Here is a 13,155-nt window from a genome sequence, read left to right on the forward strand (position 1 = left end):
CTGAAAAGCGACGGGTGAGGTCCGAGAAGTGCAACCAACACTGCTGCTTATATTGTGGGGTGATACCTTAATAAAGACTACTCGAATCCCTGGCTAGAGCCCACAGCTGCTTTTATGTGGATGTCTGCAAAACGTGGAGACAGCGCGGGGCTGGGGCGCGTCCCGGAATGCCGGGCAGCAGCACGCGCTCCGCAGTGGACAGCATTCTTATGGTTTGAGCACCAACCCTTAGAAAAGTACTGGCCTATGGCTGAAGTGTGTCACTTTTCACAGCAGCACTCAACAAGAACTGGGACAATTAAATAGCAAGTTTTCATGGGGACCTTGTTGCTGCTTTAGATTCTTATAATCGTAAGGGGGAGAAAAGAGAAGCCTTTCTTTTAATAGAAGATCAACAACTAAAATGCTTTCTGTAGAAATGGTAAATAAAAAATCAAGGGTGGGCAGACAATCTTAAAAGTGAAGAAGGCCACAAGAACAAGTGCAATTTTTTTTTCTTTTTTTTCTTTTTTTAAATAAAAACAGAAAAGAAGGGAAAACAAGCAGTTTTTGTGCTCTAAAGAACCTGATTGTAACGTTATTGTTGTCCTTTCTCTGGGCAATACGGACTGAACTGTGTATCCCTGTAATTACAGAGCAAGAGTCCTTCTGTGGGAACTTCCCTTGTTTAATACTGATTTCACAGAATGCAACCTAATACAGAGAGACAGTCTAAGATTAATTCCCTTTGCTTTTGTTTGTTTTTCAGTATTTTGTGTACAGGTGAAAAGCCTCCTTGGATAATTAAGACTGTATCTACAATCACAGTTACAGTATGCTGATCTTAAAGATTGTAAGGAAATCAGGTACTGATGCTTAACTATAAAAAAGATAAAACAGTATTTTAAACCATAGTTTACTAAGTTTATTACACACCATAATATTTACAAAGTTAAATGTTAACTGTAAAGTTTCTGTTGTGTGGTTTTGATTTTTTTTTTAACTTTTAGGTTTTATTTTTTAAAGAACTACACCCTGCATTTAATAACCCTACAACAAGTACAGGTCATTAACTGAATCTGCGTGACTGCATTAGGAAACAGGCAGTACTCTTGTGTTACAACAAAACAGTTTATTTGTGATCAGTGTTTTATATTCTATACATCCTTCACAAATTTAATTTTACATAATCGGATACTTCATTTAAAACGTAAGATTTAAGCTTCTAGTTCTTCCCTATAACAGAAGGCTGGTATAAGTTATTTGAAAATGAGGTAACATTTCACAGAACATTTTTTTCAAGTTTTAGAGAACTAAATTTGCATTTTGTTAAAATCAAAAAGTAGGAAAAAGATGTTTCTTTACAAATGACTTTGCTCAAGTATGTGTTCAAATAAAACAGGATAAAAAGGCTTTTTTTCTTCTAACATTCTGTACTGTACTGTGTTGTTCAATCAATAGGAATTAGCTTCTGCCATTTGCTAAAAGAATGAGTAGTGGGGAACAGGATAAGTTGGGAATTTCATAACTGGTAACAGAACCATTCTCTTGGGTAAACCTACAGAGAGAAGAAAGGGAGAGGACTCCAAATGAGTTCAGTGATCCAAGAAAGTCAGATAAGAGCTTACAGTAGTGTTGTCATTAACCTTTTCCAGATCAGTCAGTCAGTGTGTTTTTAGGGTGCAGATTCTCATCAACAGTAACTTTTAACACTGTGCACTATGTCAAATAGATGGTTCCTTAAAGTTGGCTTTTATTTTTGTCCTGGTGTTCAGTACAATAAAAGTAAGCAATGTCCTCAAAAGCAAAATGTACTTGGACTTGAAGCTCTACTTCAAAGTCTTTATGATAATTCACCTCTACTATGTCGTTCTAGGTTCAGAGTTAATTTCACAGCCAATTACAACTGCAGATATTCCAAACAGGCACTGCTGTGCATAGAACAGAACTCACAGGGAAACTGTTCAGCACTTTTGATAAGCATCCAGGTAGGTCAGCCAAAAATCAAGCACCTACAGTAAATTCTGCATCTGCTTCATTATTCTGCTTTTCCTCTCCTGTATTGAAGTGGCAAATCTGGAAAGATTAATATCTGCCTGATTTCATGATTATATATTATAGAGTTCTTGTGGCCTCACAAACTTCTGCACAATTAATGTTTGTTTTTTGTTTTTTTTTTTTTTAATCTTGCCTATTTAAATTCTAGTATTTAACCTATGTATCCCTTTAGAAATCACAAAGCAGCAACAGCAGGTATTCCAGAGCACCAGATGATCAAAGTGAAGTTTCCCAACATGCAACAGCTTACAAAGGCAAAGAGACATGTTTACCTTACAGCCAAAAAGCATTATCCCAGAACTTCGCATCACAATCATAAGACATTAAAAACAGAAACTCTTTATGTGAAAAATGGGGGCATTCAATTCCACAATGCTTTGAAGTCAGTGATATGTCACAAATACACAGCTGATTAAAATCCAGCTCCCAAAATAGGCATCATGAGGAAAAAAAAAAAAACAAAAAAAAACAACCCAGAAGGCATGATGAAAAAGGCAAGAAAAGCTGCCAGGGAAGTTGGTAACAACTGTATTCTTTTTATCAGCAGGGAAAAGGTTCCTCTTATGTCACTGCCTGTAAAAATACATACATGCAGATGCCACACATCTTGGTTATAGTCCATTACTACTGCTTGAAAAGAATCAAAGGTTGTTTTTTTTTTTTAAATCCATACCATGAAATAAGCTATAAACTAAATTTCCTTTTGTTTTCCCTCAAGAAAACACGTATCTGTTCCTCGTGTAGTGCACCAGAGAAGGCAGCACGGTGTCAGCTGCCAGTCTGCCAAAGCAGGAGTTCTAACACTAGAGAGGTTTGCACCAGTTTGGAAGGGAGAACTCCACACTGAGTGCAGGCCACGGGCTCATTCTCCTTCCAGGAGAACTGGACCAGCTGGTCTTAGTCCAGCAAAGTGAACACTGTCAGTAAAGCAGGAGTATTTGTCCACTGTTTGTAGCCCATACCTCTAAAACAAAGTCATTAAATCAATGTTTCAAAATACTTTTAACTTTCATAATGCTATCAGGGGAGTTAGTATTGCCCAGGTCATACAAGTTTGAGAGAGACAAGTATTACAAATGCTACAAAAGCTAGAAAATTAACAGCAAATGGCAGGCTTAGTTTCCTATATGAAAAACTGTAGGCCTTGAAACATACTCAAGCTTTCACCCAGTCCCTAGGACAGGAGAGGCTGGTGGGACTGGTCCTGGTGGGCTCTCTCTGTGTGTGCAGGACATATCACTGACTCCAAACTGCTTTGCTCCCATTGCCACATAAACCTCATTCAAAGTAACCAAAAGGGCCGGTTAGAGGTATGCATTGTTAGTCTAGCAGAAAAAAAGCTGGTGGGTAGGGAGAAGCTGGGGTAAGAAAAACCCTTCCATCAGAGCTCTCTGGTTATTAGTTCATTTTACAGTCTTCATGAAACCAGTGCCTTGCCAGCCTAATATCACTGTGGTGCTTAGTAAAAAGCATTGTGGCAAATTACCATGTCCTCACTTCCTTGCGGGCTGATTGCTAACACGATAAGCTACACCAAAACCATTCCTGTCCCAAGCAGCAGTGTTTTGGCCTGCCAGGGGTAGGGGGTGGGGGGATGGGAGGGGTGGTTGTCTATGCACAAGGACTGCACAGAGCTGAAGGCATTAAGGGAGCTTTGTCCACGAGCCACTTAATGCTTGGGGACAAAGTTTCGCCCATGTTATTGTAATGCCATTTAGATAAATATGAGTCAGAGATGCTGGAATAGGCCCTTCGGTAGTCTTTGAATGGAGCACAGATTGGCTGTAAAAAGTAAGGGAACTACTTCAATTCAGTTTTGGTATGAAAGGGAACAGGCAATTAGAACAAGCAGTCCTTCCACAAATCAGGCAAAGCATAGGCAAAAAAGCTACTCCAACCAAAAAAGAACCACAAGGTTATGGCATAAAAGTGTTGTTGTCACAGTTTAAGAGCTTTAATCTCTTTGAATTTCTCCTTGGACTGCCACATTTGGACTGCCACAACAGTTCCTGTATCACTTCTAATCTGCTAAGGGCTGGGCCATACGTACCGTAAGCTGGCGCAGCGGTGCTGTACCCGTACGGTGCCCCATAGCCTGCAACACAAACAGATGGGGGGCTTTGAACCAACCAGCATTTGCACAGCAACACACAGGGAAGGACCCTTCCAGTACGTGAAGCAAGACCACAGAAAAAAACAAACTTGCACTAATACATGTAAATACTGCTGAAAACACTAGGTGTCTATGTGATGGCTTGAAGAACAAGCTATTCAGTGACTTTCTTAAGCCTGAGCATCAAAGAGTCAAATTCCATATTACATTTCCTTAGCATTTTCTTTCTCTCAAGTGTGTAGTGTCAGAGCATGGAGTTGGCATCATCCAGACATCCCTTTTTATGTTTATGTTCTTCCTGAAGTAGAAATACAGTCTAATGCAGAGAACAGTACTTTTCCTCAGCTCCCATTCTAAAGAGGGGACAGTAGATGCTTGTGGCAGACAGCAGCACCTCACCATTAGTAAAGCTTCCTCGGCCATTTTTAACAGGTGAAGTTTCACTAAGGTCATCTCAACACCTAGGGGCAAACAGAACAGTGTCTTTTCTTCCCAAAGTGCTAAGCATGACTCTTGAGTGAGACAAAGAGCCAACAGTAGTAACACCAATCTTGGTTACTACATCCCTTGGTGAAGGGTCTAGACACAAGTCCTGTGAGGAGCGGGTGAGGGACCTGGGGTTGTTTAGCCTGGAGAAAAGGAGGTTCAGGGGAGACTTATCACCTTTTACAACTCCCTGAAAGGAAGGTGGAGCCAGGTGGGGGTCAGTCTTTTCTCCCAAGTAGCAAGTCATAGGACAAAAGGAAACGACCTCCAGTTGCACTAGGGAAAGTTTAGGTTGGACATTAGGAAAAATTTCTTCCCCAAAAGAGTTGTCAAGCCCTGGAACAGGCTGCTCAGGGAGGTGGTGGAGTCTCCCCGGAGAGGTTTAAAAGCTGTGTACATGTGGTGCTGAGGGACATGGTTTAGTAGTGGTCTTAGCAATGTTAGGTTAATGGTTGGATTTGATCCTAAAGTTTTTTCCCAACCTAAACAATTTCTTTGGTTCTGTGATCTCAGTAGTTCATGAAGGCTTTACAGTTGTTTTTTCTTTTCTGGTGGGATCTCGTGTCCATCACAGAAAGCAAGAGATTTCTTTGAGACAAACAGGGATAAAGAGAAATAATCTGTGAAGGCCAAGGCCAATAAAAGCTTAACAACTACAACAACTGGGAAATTAAACTTATTTCTGGAGTAATTCCATGCTGGCAAGAAGCATGCCCCTGGCAGGTTACAGTGTCTCATAAATGACTCCTGAGGCAGCAAGACACTTCCAAAAACAATGTTAACCACCATTAAAAATGAATTACTGGGTTTTAACACTTATAATTACACGAATATACAGGAACAATGAAGATGATGTGCTGTCGACTGTGCCAGGAAGCAAGTCCACCAAACAACAGGGCTACACCGTTAGCACATGTGAACTGTGAAGGGTGCAATTAGAGCTCATGAGGTGGTCTGAAAACCTGGGAATGAGGAATGCAAGTTTTATTTTCTGAAAGCAGTGTCCAGTTCTGGGCTCCCCATTTCAAGAGGGACAGAGATCTACTTGAGAGAGTCCAGTGAAGGGCTACGAAGATGACTGTGGGACTGGAACGCCTGCCTTATGAGGAGAGGCTGAGAGACCTGGGGCTGTTTAGTCTGGAGAAGAGAAGACCTAGGGAGGATCTAATTAATGTCTATAAATATATGCGGGCTGGGTGTCGGGAAGGAAAGGGAAGAACTTCTTTACTGTAAGGGTTACAGAGCACTGGAACAGGCTCCCCAGGGAGGTTGTGGAGTCTCCTTCCTTGGAGACTTTCCAGACCCGTTCCTGTGTGACCTGCCCTAGACTAGATGGTCCTGCTATGGCAGGGGGGTTGGACTCGATGATCTCTGGAGGTCCCTTCCAACCCCTCCTAACATTGTGATTCTGTGAAAGCAACTGGATTTGTTTTGAGTAAGGAATCTTCAGCATCTCGTTCTCATTTTGGCCACCACAGAAGCTACTAATAGATGCTGTGCTCACATGTGCAAAGTTTTGGGAAGCACAGTGACTCCCAAACCTGCCAGCTTAAATCTCCACAAGGGTTTCTCAGGAAAGCCACCCTTAATGTTAAAGGGCACACGGTCCAGGAGGTTCTTGGCTAGGAAGTCTGGGGAGCTGTGCTGTGGCAATGAACTGTGAAGAAGATACACAGTAAAATGAAGCCAGGAAAGCCGTTACGCCACAACTGTGTGCTCTGCACACACCAGCTTCAAGCTGTACACTCATGAAGGACAGGTCCTGCCAGTTTTGGGCTCTTACTTAAAGCCCCATGAATTCTCCCTGTTGCTTCATCTCAGGTGATAAAAGATGAAGAAATCACTTGCACAGGTGACTGACACTCATGGAAAAGAACTCCCCAGCAGACAAACGATTAGCTAGGAGTGTTGTGCCTTACCTGGTGTTAGGTATCCAGTAGCAGCAGCTGCCCCAACAAACGCGCCCCGTGTTAACGCGCCTCGTCCTCTGCCTCGAACAGCCTGGACTGCTGCAGAAACTGCTGTATTGACAACCCCTTTAGTCTGCCCAGAGCAAGAAAAAACACCAGTTCAGAAAGTGGAAGTGCTGGAGTCACAAGGTCACCTGCACTAAATCACCATCCTTTAAAAACCTCCTGAAAGCTGCTTGATGTGCCGGCCGTGTTACAGGGAGTTGCAGACTGCAGGGCTGTGCTGAAGGCCCTGCCTGGCAGAGCCCCAGCGAGTCCCCCGCCAGGTCACCACCAGCCCTGCACCGTCCCTTCGCTGCCCTCAGACCAGGGGCTCCTCACCTCAGATTTGGCTGCGTGGGCATACACACTGGTGGCTTCTGCCCCTTTCTCTTGCTGCTGTCTGTCCTACCTCCTTAGAAGCTTCCTCTCCTTGATTTACAACGTCCTCTTTGCATTCTACCATTCTGATCAACATAACGTCAGCAGGACCCGGAGTTCCCACCAAACAGCCACCTCCTGACAACACTGCACTGCTTTGACCTAAATTTACTAGAATGGTGCCTTCCTTTTCCCACTGCCACAATAATTGCTATAGAAGTATAAAAATAGAAACCTTACACATGTGCATGAAGTAGCAGACTGAAATTGTTTGTGTAGAAGTTCCTGTATCATAAAACAACCCAGAGCTGTGATAACAGAGCAGTTCAAAGAGCAAATTGTTATTCTTACCTGAGGGAGAATCTTCTTTTTCTTGTTGTTTGCTGCATTAGGCCCAGAAAACAGTTTTTCAAGTGCTGCTAATGCAGCACTTGCTTTTGCTACTTTCTTGTTTGGGCCTGCACCTCTGAACTTCTGCCCATCTACTTCTACCTGAAAATTGAGACGTGAGTTTATGCCTTGTATTGATCCTTGAGAATACCGTGCTGCACCCGTTCATACGCCAGCCATAAAGGACTTAAGTAGTAGACCCAAAACCCCTCAATGTTTTGTGTCACAAATTCCTATTGCTTCTAGATTATGAAGCTGATGAAGAATACCTGATCCTGTGAACCATTATATTGCAGACACTGGGAATCTGGGAACTACAAATGCAGTTCAAAGCAGACCAGTATATTCATCTGATACTGAATTTAGTCAATATGCTTGAGTTTCTCAATACATGAATGGTACTGCTAGGAAACAGGGGGGTAGGGATCATTTGAGGGTCCCATCGTCCTTATCAATGCCATATATACCAACATCTTTGCCTACACTGTACATACACTGTTAACTGGGATGCTGCCTCATAAACTGTAGAGTCCAGGGCGAAATCAAATGAGTTTACCCCCTGCTATAGTCATTCCAAATACCCCTGGTATTGGCAACAGGAGATTCAAATCAGGTCTCTGACATGGGGTTACCAAGTATATTTGCAGAATATGCAAATCAGGTATTTTTGTCAAGCTGTGGGTCCTTCCACTTCCCTCTTCCTTCTCCTCCCTATGTCAAGACATGATGTAGCTTGGGGCTGTCAGCATCCAGTTTTCACTCACCTCCATCACAAAGCGCTTGTCGTGGCTTCCACCCGTCTCCGAGATGAGCTCGTACTTCAGACCTCGTCTTTTTTCATTGAGCTCCATCACTGGGTTTTTACCACTTGCTGTGAGTATAGGACCCTGAGTTCTTACCTAGAGACACATTTATGGTGTTGCTTTAGAGTCTTTCTCCAAAATGCAGACAAACATCGACAGCATTGTGGCTTATGGTGCCTCTCAGCCAGAGCTGGGGCAGCTCCTGCAACACTGCCCTGGCTGCACTCTAACATGCTGCACTTGAGCAGCAGATGGAAAATCTCTAAAGAACAGCAGAGGGGCAAACAGTACTGTAAAAGACGTCACACCCTCTTTATTCCTGTTGGGGAGAGCTGTCCTTATGGCCTGGTTTGGGTCCATGCAAACTGGACATTACACCAGCTGCACTTGGAATTTCAACCCTGAGCATATCCAAAGCTGAAGCTGAGGCTGTGGTGTCAAGTTCTCTGAAATCAATGGCTTTATCACTGAGAGATCAGCCTTCCCAACCATGCAGACATCTCTGCTGCTCAGTCTACGTCCTGGCACTACTTAGCTCTGACTGAAGAAGTCTCATATCCTGGGTCACATGTTTCAGCAGAAATATCTGTAACTGTTTGGAAAGCAAGGAAGGTAAAGTTCAGATCTCAGTGCACCAGTATATCAGCCTGCATTAGAGTGCACTCTGCTACAGATAATGACTACTCACTAATGAAGAAAAAAATGATTAAGGGATCAAAGCAATGTTTCCCAAAGCAACTTCCAATATTGGAAAAATACCAGTGAGTCCTAGTACCAGGACCTGCCCTGGGAAAGTGAACTGTCTCAGAAGTCTAGATGTGGAAACCCAAAGTAATCTTTTAACATCTTGATGAGTATTCAAAAAGCAGAACAATTACTTATATTTACAGCACAACCCCCTGTAGTCCTGGCAAAAAGCATTACAATGAAAACAAAAGCATGAGTCTACAGTACAGCCCCCAGAGAGGCTGCCACAGAGCTATCAGGCAGGCAAACAAATCTGTTATTCAGTCTTTACACAGGATGCCTCTCTTAAGTCCCTGGTGGCAATTACAAACACTGGTCAAGGAAATAGGGAAGAAAGGGATGACATCTAAGTGTGAATTTAAAATCTCCTGGTTTCTCAATGGTGGAAAAAAACCACCAGAAATACTATAAGAAAATATCCAATTAATGTTCTACAGACCTATCTTGATTCTTGGGGCCACTCAGCCAAAACTAAAGTTACAGGAATTTTGTCCTTTGAGGAATACTCTATTTCCCACAACTTCAGTAAGAAAACGAGCACAGTGTTCTTATGGCAGCCAACTTCAGCTACAGGTGCCAAAGTTAAAGTGTATTATATTGAAACTGGAGTATTTTCAGTGCAGCATTTTCTAGTCCATTCTATATGCATAGATGTATTAGGTTTTACATTATACCATCCTCTTCTGGAAGAAAAAACAAACAAAACAGCCCTAAAAATCCCAACACATCAAAGCCCAAGAAACCCCATAGCTCTCCACCACTTGTACTTTTTAATGCACTACTCACCTCTAGGGTAGCGGAGGTGTCAGCTGTGGAATTTCCAGTATTATTGCTTGAGATTGAAGAAATTGTTTCATTTTTACCTTCAGTATCTGATTTTTCATCAGAACTCGTACACTCCACATCTGCATCAAAGCCAGTTGGATACCCCATTGCTTGTAAAACCTACAACAAAGCGACACAAAGTGAACTGTAAAATAGACAACAGAACAGAAGGAAATACAAAGCTGATCACAACACAAAAGTATGTGATAATAAAGGCAGACTGCTTAGAAATATGTTTCATCCTGTGTTGAAATGAAGAAAAACACGATAGCAATGGGGAAAATAGTTCCAGGTTTCCAAAAGTGGAAACAAAGAGAATTTTCATCTCAAAGATGGCAATTCCTCCTGAGCATTATTTATCATCTTGATAATTCCTTGTAAAATAAACAATTAAAATTCAGAAATGCACCCACTGCATGACACAGCTCAGCAGTATGATAAGGAGATGGTTTTGCACACCATTTTCCCCCTCTCTGTGTAGATGGACAGATGAAGAGATTGACTGCAGAGCAAAGACAAACAGTCTTAAAAGAATTAAAGCATGGTACGTGTGTGAGGTGGTACTGCTGGAGTTCCCTAGGAAGCTGCAGGTGACAGCCAACAAGTACCCAAGTAGTGTACAGAGCAAGTCCCTGAAGCTGGAGGACTGGTGCCACCTCCTTGTTTCCCATCTCTCAGACACACAAGGTAGGTGGTGCCACCGCAGCGGTACCAGGGGCACATCCCCAGCTGAGATGCCAGCTGAAGGAATGCCTGGCAAGCAGAGCCACAAACTGCCTGTCTGCAGCAAGCCCAGCTCTTGGTGAGCCACACAGCACAACCTCCGGGCCCTCCCCACACTGCTGACAACCAGCACAGCCAGTGAGGCTTTCCTGACTCAGGTACTACTCATCAGTTCCTTCAAAAGCATCCTCCTCCACTAGCAAGGCCAGCCTCTCCTGTAACCAGCTATATAACCCAGCTGTGTGCAGGTACCAGACACAGGCCCAAGGAATCTGAAAAGAACCTGAAGCTCTGCTGAAAATTTAGTCCCAAGAACAAAGTTTGTAAAAACTGTGTTCCAGCACTGAGAACTGCATGGGTAGCTCCAGGCTCAGCTCCCATACAATCTCAGTACATTCAGCTGTATTTTAGGGCTTCTAAATTTTAAGAAGTCAGATCTAGAAAATGAAATGGTCACATTATTCCCTCTTACAAGTCTGGTATAGCAGAGCTTGAATCTGCTGGGAGGGGGGGAAGGAAAGGAAAAAAAGCTCCTCTCCACCACCCCAGCCATTTCCCCTTGGCTTGAATCGTGGATATTTTGAAGTGTAGCCCAGGATTTGTGTATGTGTAAATTTAGAGAAAACAGAGCTGGGTAGGCAGCAGCACAGATCTGGCTGATGTAGAGATGTTCAAGGGCAGAGAAGTCACAGCTTTGCAGGGCAAGTTTTGTATTCATTTTTTTAAAAACAACTGCAGGGAGGGAGGAAAAATAAAAGCATGAGGCAGAAGGTCTGGAAGGACACACATGCAGAGAGCTGCTTTTCCTGGAGGAACAACACATTCCCTCAGATACTTCTGGACACTTTGAACTTGAAAGCACATGGGACAATGGGATTTTCAAAACTGAAATCAAAGGAAAGCAGAAAGTTGCCAGATGAAGCTTCTAAAAAGGAAATTTTTGTTCAAGATAAAATGAAGCACAGAATGACAGATGGGCTTGTTCCTAGCTTAAGTGCAGCCTATTAGAAGAGGTTGTCTTTTGCATTAATTGTCCATAGGGAACTATCTCCCCAGAAACCTAGCAGTCTTGGTTTGCTTTAGCAGTCTGAACTGTCCTCATGCAATAAAAAGATGGGTGTCATGTTGGGTGTTCAGTCTGTCCCTACTTAACAGGCCTAAGCTCTGCCACGTGGAGCACCTGCAAGAAGCACCTGTAGAGGTTGACTGGTACCTGAATGATACTATTCCCTTACTGAAACAATGACTGGAGACCCATCATTGGCACACACCGTTTATCCCAGTGCACAGAAGTACTCTTCAGGCACTGAAGACAGGAGACAACTCCCATGTTTCCAGGAGCTTACAACCCAGGAAGGCACAGAGAAGGAATGGAAGAAACAAAAGAACCACCAACATGCTGTTTTCAAACCAACACAAGGCAGGAGTAGAAGGGAAGAAAACTGAACCCCTCCAGTCCAGAACTTAAACACAACATTCAGTCCATTGTCAGCAGCTGATCTGCAGAGCCCTGGAAGCTCTCCCTCCCCTCCGTTAGCATAACACCAGTGGTGCTCGTTGAACCATGCCCAGCTGTGTTCAGATTACACAGCAGGACCTCAGCTTCACCCAAAATTTTGCTATTTTGAGGTTGTATAGTAGTATTTCTATCCATATTTCATACTCTGTGTTCCAGGATCCAGGGTTAGCAGATTAGTTCAGGCTGCCTTACCTTCACTGCCACATGGAGCTTGGCTGTTTTCTTAGAAGGTCCTGATGCTTCATATGTTGTACCATCAACATCTACAGACATTGTGAAGACTGGGGCATGGACTGGACCAGACTGTGACAGAAGCTTGTACTGAAGCCCTGGCCTGATTTGGTTCAGCCTCATCAGAGCATTCATGAGATCTATTGCTTTACTGTCTAGTACTAGTACAAGAGAGTGGAAAGGGAGGTGGGGGAGGAGAGAAGGGAAAAAAAAAAATAGGGAAAATTAACAAAATAAGTTGAACAGAAGAACGAAACAGTTTGCATTTCAGTGCCTTCTGTCTGTATAAAGGAGCAAAAGAACCCCTCAGCTGCTCAGAGGCTGAGGATAACCACAATGCTGTGAAATTTTCAGTAAGCCATTATGCTTCTGGGTAACAACTATGATTATCCATTTTTTTTTAAAATATTTTTAACACAATTCTTTTGCAGCTAGCTATATTCTTCCTGGCTGCTATAAAAGGAATAACAAGTTTTGTAGGTAGTGAGGAACCAGATCCAGAACTGGCACCAAAGTAGCACAGTGAAAACAGTCCCAGAACTGACTGGATCCCAGACTTCTAGGCTGTGCATATATGCAACATCAGTGATTTGTAGATCAAGCATTTTATTTTTCTTGTGGGAGGTCTTAAGGTACCAACAGCTAGTTCAGGAAGAGGAAGAATGAAAAATGGCAAATCTTCACATAGCAAAGTCACTGCAGTATTTCAAAAAATCACCCCAAACAAGCAAAATTCCACAGTACAGGGACATAATCAGTAGAACACCTCAGCTGCTCAGGCAAGTTAAATTTTACTGTAACATGATGAGTAACCCATTTAAAAATGCAAATCACTCAGTTCTTACAACATGTCAGGAGAAATTCAGAGGCACAGTAAGACATGTCTGACATTCTGAATGTGGAGTGACAGAGACATTTTTTGTTCCAAAGACTTTTTCACATGCAATTCCA

The 13,155-nt window shown here is 42.9% G+C and overlaps 1 protein-coding gene across 2 annotated transcripts in view; it reads right to left on the minus strand.

Annotated features, from left to right (window-relative positions):
- Positions 1–995: 995 nt before the first annotated feature.
- STRBP (spermatid perinuclear RNA binding protein) overlaps positions 996–13,155 on the minus strand; it is a 29,287-nt gene continuing 17,127 nt past the window's right edge. Inside the window, exons 11-17 of one of the 2 annotated variants that reach the window (XM_008945722.1) lie at positions 12,166–12,365; positions 9,693–9,851; positions 8,121–8,255; positions 7,318–7,458; positions 6,556–6,679; positions 4,088–4,132; positions 996–1,537 (exon numbers count right to left, since the gene is read on the minus strand). In XM_008945722.1, the coding sequence (XP_008943970.1) occupies positions 1,461–1,537; positions 4,088–4,132; positions 6,556–6,679; positions 7,318–7,458; positions 8,121–8,255; positions 9,693–9,851; positions 12,166–12,365 (881 nt within the window). In that variant the 3' untranslated portion in view covers positions 996–1,460. The remainder of the gene's footprint in view (positions 1,538–4,087; positions 4,133–6,555; positions 6,680–7,317; positions 7,459–8,120; positions 8,256–9,692; positions 9,852–12,165; positions 12,366–13,155) is intronic. The other variant, XM_008945723.1, reaches the window with a different exon arrangement.

This window comes from Merops nubicus, unplaced genomic scaffold (assembly GCF_000691845.1).
Source record: "Merops nubicus isolate BGI_N331 unplaced genomic scaffold, ASM69184v1 scaffold27728, whole genome shotgun sequence".
In the NCBI taxonomy this organism is placed as follows: domain Eukaryota; kingdom Metazoa; phylum Chordata; class Aves; order Coraciiformes; family Meropidae; genus Merops; species Merops nubicus.